At 52.0% G+C, this 4,504-nt stretch overlaps 1 protein-coding gene across 1 annotated transcript in view; it reads right to left on the bottom strand.

Annotated features, from left to right (window-relative positions):
• MRPS23 (mitochondrial ribosomal protein S23) overlaps positions 1 to 579 on the bottom strand; it is a 4,009-nt gene extending 3,430 nt beyond the window's left edge. The window contains exons 1-2 of the mRNA XM_014522463.1: positions 469 to 579; positions 139 to 372 (exon numbers count right to left, since the gene is read on the bottom strand). Of these exons, the coding sequence (XP_014377949.1) occupies positions 139 to 372; positions 469 to 579 (345 nt within the window). The remainder of the gene's footprint in view (positions 1 to 138; positions 373 to 468) is intronic.
• Positions 580 to 4,504: the final 3,925 nt, after the last annotated feature.

Here is a 4,504-nt window from a genome sequence, read left to right as displayed (position 1 = left end):
GAGTGGAGGGGGTGGGGTGGGGGGCAGTGCTGCTGCTGCCTCCCCCTGCCACAAAGCAGCAGGTTTGCTGCACATGCATGTCATGCTACGGGCACGCCCTGCCATGCCACCGCCACGCATCGCATGCATAGTGCTCACCGCTGCTGTGATTTCGTCCTCTGCGAGCCACGAAGGCCTGCAAGGATGGGAGCCCTGGGACTGGTCTTCCTGCTGCTCCACCCCGGGCACGTGCTCACGCCAAGTCCCCTGGACGTCGGCATGGCACTGCACGAACCACGCTCCTGCACGCGCGCGTGCCCAGCGCATCTCGCGCTCGTCCTTGCCGCAGGCCTCGCACGTGGCGGCTGCTGCCAAAGGCAGCTCGGGCGGCTCCTGTATGCACGAGGGCGTCAATAGAAAGCGGAGCAGGTTTCCCTGGAGAGGACGCCCTCGCTGCCCCCGATAGCTGGGACGCTACAAGCACCTTGCCCCTTTCGTCCCACGCAGGTCGCCGTAGGGAGGGCAGCGAGGAGTCCGGGAGACTTGCGCAGCTGGGGGAGGTCTTGCAGGTTTACGGCCCCCGTCTGCCAGGCTGGACATGGTTTTGTGAGGCTGAAAGGCTCAGGAAATACGCTGTTAGGACGTGGAGTTTCTTCCTAGGGAAAGTTGTGGCTTCAAATTCAGCCTGGCTGAAACATCCTTGTCCCCTAGCAGCCAGCGCAGAACAAAGTTGGTGTGCCTCGCTGTAGGTCAGCACAAAACCTCCACCCCAGCCACCTTTTAAGTGGCCAGTGTCAAAAGAAAGGCAAAGGATGCAACAGATTTCTCTTCTGTCCTCGTAAGCCCGCCACGCAGTGCTTCGCCAACACTAGCCTGCTTGCAGGGTGGGGGGAAGCTTTCAGCCCTGCTGTAGCTGTGCAAGGGGATGCCAGTCTCAGCGCTGTCTGGCCTCAACTCTAAAAGCAGTCCCTTAAAAACCCAAAAGCTTCACCTGCCAAATCCCAAGACATTCAAAAGCAGGAATCCTTCCCGGGCCTTCGCTGCCCTGCCACATGCCCACGTGATGCAGGAGGACACTGGAGGACAAGTGCGATCGGCGCTACCAGCGCGCGTGTCTGAAACGGGAATTTCTCTGCCAGGCTAAAAATAGCCCTGCTGCGGCTCGTCGCTCTGTCAATGTTGTGATTTGTTTCTAATTGCATCTCGCTTCTATGATTAAACACCCTGAAACATCTCCGGCAGGGAATATTATTCCAACCACGCCTTATCTTGATTGCCCTCCTATTCCAAACACAGAATTTCAATGTCTAAATAGCATCACGCAATGGAGGAAAAAAATAACTCCCTTCCCCCCTGCAAACACTGGCTTTGAGAAGCCAGCATCAAGGTGCTACAAATAAATCACTCTCACAAAGTAGGGCGATTACTGCGGTAATGGCAACCCACGCAGCCAGGAGCCGAGGCACAGCTGCCTGAATGAATGAACAGCATGCAAAGTTTTGTACCATTGTAGTATGTGACATGCTGTCAGGAATATCTGCTGGTTGCCATTACCCTCCAACATCCACTGCTCCAGTTTATTGGTTTAAAAGAGCACGGTTCAGTAAAACTCAGACATCTCAAACCAAGGTTTCTGAAGTGCCACTTATAACTTGGCATGGTTTGCTCAGGTGCATACTTCTCCCTGCACAAGCACAGAGTCCAATCACTGAGCAGCCGGGAGAAGTGGATTTGTAACTGGAGGCGTAATGCCTTGGAGAATTAGGGCACTTACTGAGGTGCTAGAGTAGAGAGCTACGCGTCCAAAGGGAAGCTGCAACCTTTGGAAGTCTTGGCTTTAGGAATGGGGGTAAGCAAAGATGATGAAATGTTTCGGCCTAGAAGGTTGACAGCAAAATCCCAAGCTGCAGACCGGCAGCAGCAATCGCATTATGCACATCGAACCCATGCCAGTCACGTACCCGTGCCTGCTTGGCATGTCAAGCTTCCAGCTGATTGAGTTAATCCCCTTTGCCTTGGCCTGGTCAGACTCCCATCTCAGATGGCAGATGAGGAATGACGGCATTCAGGTTGGGGAGCAGGGGCACCTGCCTAGGGAGATGGACATCTGTATCTTAGTTATTTCAAAAGGATGAGAGAACAAATCAAGAAGCCCATGCGATAGATACTAAACCCACTTAGGAGGAAGAACACGGGTCTGAGAGTGTATTAGGGCACCCTCCAACTGACACACAGCAGAGCCCATAAGCTTAGACCATCTGTCCTCAAATAAAGCCCACATGGGTTTCAGGCTCACATAGCCACTCAGCTTTCAGCTCACTTAATTCCTCGCCGAGTAAGAACAATCTGCATTATCCTGACCTATCTGGAGTCCTTCCTCTGAGTGTCCCTCACACCCTGCTCATCCTCATATCAGTGCCAGAGCACCCGTAACTCCCATAAGACGCAAGGGAGAGGGGGAGAAAGACACCACATGCATCTCAAGACTGGCAGGGGACCAGCCTGGTCTTTGTTGCATTGTAGAAGCAGAACTGGTAGAGTCTGCAAGGAGCCACAGGCCCGGTACTAGGGCTACGCTGAAACAGCAAATGCTAGATCCCTGGCCCTGGCCACTGTGTTTGCACAGCCAAGGGCAACAGCCCGCTGCTCCCGTCTAAGGGCAGCGGTCACCTAGTCAAAGCTCAAGCCTCCTCCCACCTAGTTCAAAAAAGGGGACATAGTTCAAATGAAGGGACCCATTCTCCACTGCTGTCTATCTTCTGTCATCGCCTACTCTCATGCAAAAGGAACATGATATTATAACATGACATCTCACACCCACTTTGCCCAGTACAACGGCCAACCCCGTAGGACCCAGCAGTACAGAACTGGGCCTGCTATATTTGCTCTGATGTTTCAGTGAGGGCTCCTAACATCTGCTCACCGTCTCCACCAGGGAGCAACAGGTGTAACATATCACAGATGCTCACAGGCTGGCTTCCCCTAAGGGGTTTTTTTTATTATTCATTTTTTAAATATTTTATTTGATTTATGGATTTCACAGTGATGATGAAGGTATTTGCTCCGAGCAAACAGCCCTTCTTGCAACTCCAGGATTTCCAGGAACCTGACTCCCAAGAAATGCATCTCGAGGACTAGCTACATCACTCCCTTCTTTGCAAGAGATGAGTCAGTGCAGAATAGACACTCACTCATTTTAGAAAGCAGGCATTTCATCTGGCTCCTGCCCAGCGTTACAAAGAAAGGAGCACGAACACGCAGCAGAGACCGACACGAAGCAGCAATATTTCAACTCCGATCCAAAACTTCCCTGCTCTGCGGGACAACCTGGCTGCAGTTGTGGTTGGGGACTTTTTAAACCATCTCCATTAAAATCTGTAGAGAAGCAAACCAGTTTAAAAGGTTCACTTAGAGAAGCAACATTCTCCCGCTCCCTAAGTGAACTATAAAGGAAAGAAGCCTCTTCCCACAGCCATATGCATGGTTGTTCCAAGGGCTCTGACCTTTTAAACTGGTTTGAAATGCCCTGGACTCTGCCCTGCAGTGCTGGCAGGTTAATCGCAGGAATTATCAGCTGAAGAAGAGAGACAGCATCGTTTTCCCAGCACTGATACTGGCAGTAAATAATGCACATTACAGTGGCAGTAAATAATGCACAGTCTTTGTCCAGCCCTCTCCCTCCACAGCTCGAGGAATGTTATAACGAACGGAGCTTCGAAGGGTCGGCGGGGGAGCTTAGCTATGCCAGTTCTGTTCATAAGGGGAGCAAGGGTTGGAAAAAAAAAATGAAGGGATTTGGTCAAGGTCACCACCTCAGTCAGTGGCAGAGCCTGGAGCAGACCACATAGAGCCTCATGCTGAAGGCACAAGCCTTTCTTGCCAGCAATGAACTCCAAAGTATCTCTAGACTCCAAACTTGGCATTTCAGACATACAGCCTGGAGTGGCAGCCTATGGATTTCTGGATCTATGGTGAAAACGTAGCTCAGGATCTTCCTGGGAGACTGCTGCTGTCCCTCACCCATAGAGCCATGGCTGCAAGAGGCGACACATCCGAGCAAGAAGCTCCTTGATTTAACAGAGTCATCTCTGCAAAGGGGCCTGAGCTCTGGAGTCAGCTCCCTCCTGCAAAGCAGCTCTGTTTACAGTTCTTGGTGCAAAGGGTGCTGGCTGGAGAAATTCTGGCCTTTGCCATTGACTCTTAGCTCTGGACAGGCCACAACACAGCTAAAGGGACTGCAAACAAGTCAGCCTTTCACTTCTCTGTGCCCAGCCGGAGGCTCTAGTCCTTCCCTCCCAAAGAGTGAAAGCTGATACGCCCTGACACTTGCTCAGGGGCCTGGGTGAAGAGAGCAAGCGGCCTCAAATCTGCTTGCCGATGGGCAAATGTCTGCATTGGAAGCAGCCAAATAAAACCAAGCCTCCTCGCTAGCTGTCCCAGAGAACAGCGAATAGGGAGTACACTATTCTCTCCCTGTCTGGGAAAGTGGGTCCTGTTGTTGCCCGCTCTGTACCTGGTCTGTGGT

The sequence above is a fragment of the Alligator sinensis genome, unplaced genomic scaffold (assembly GCF_000455745.1).
Source record: "Alligator sinensis unplaced genomic scaffold, ASM45574v1 scaffold118_1, whole genome shotgun sequence".
Taxonomy (NCBI): Eukaryota; Metazoa; Chordata; order Crocodylia; family Alligatoridae; genus Alligator; species Alligator sinensis.
Note: the sequence above shows the minus strand (reverse complement) of the source record. Positions and strands in the feature narration are given on the sequence as shown.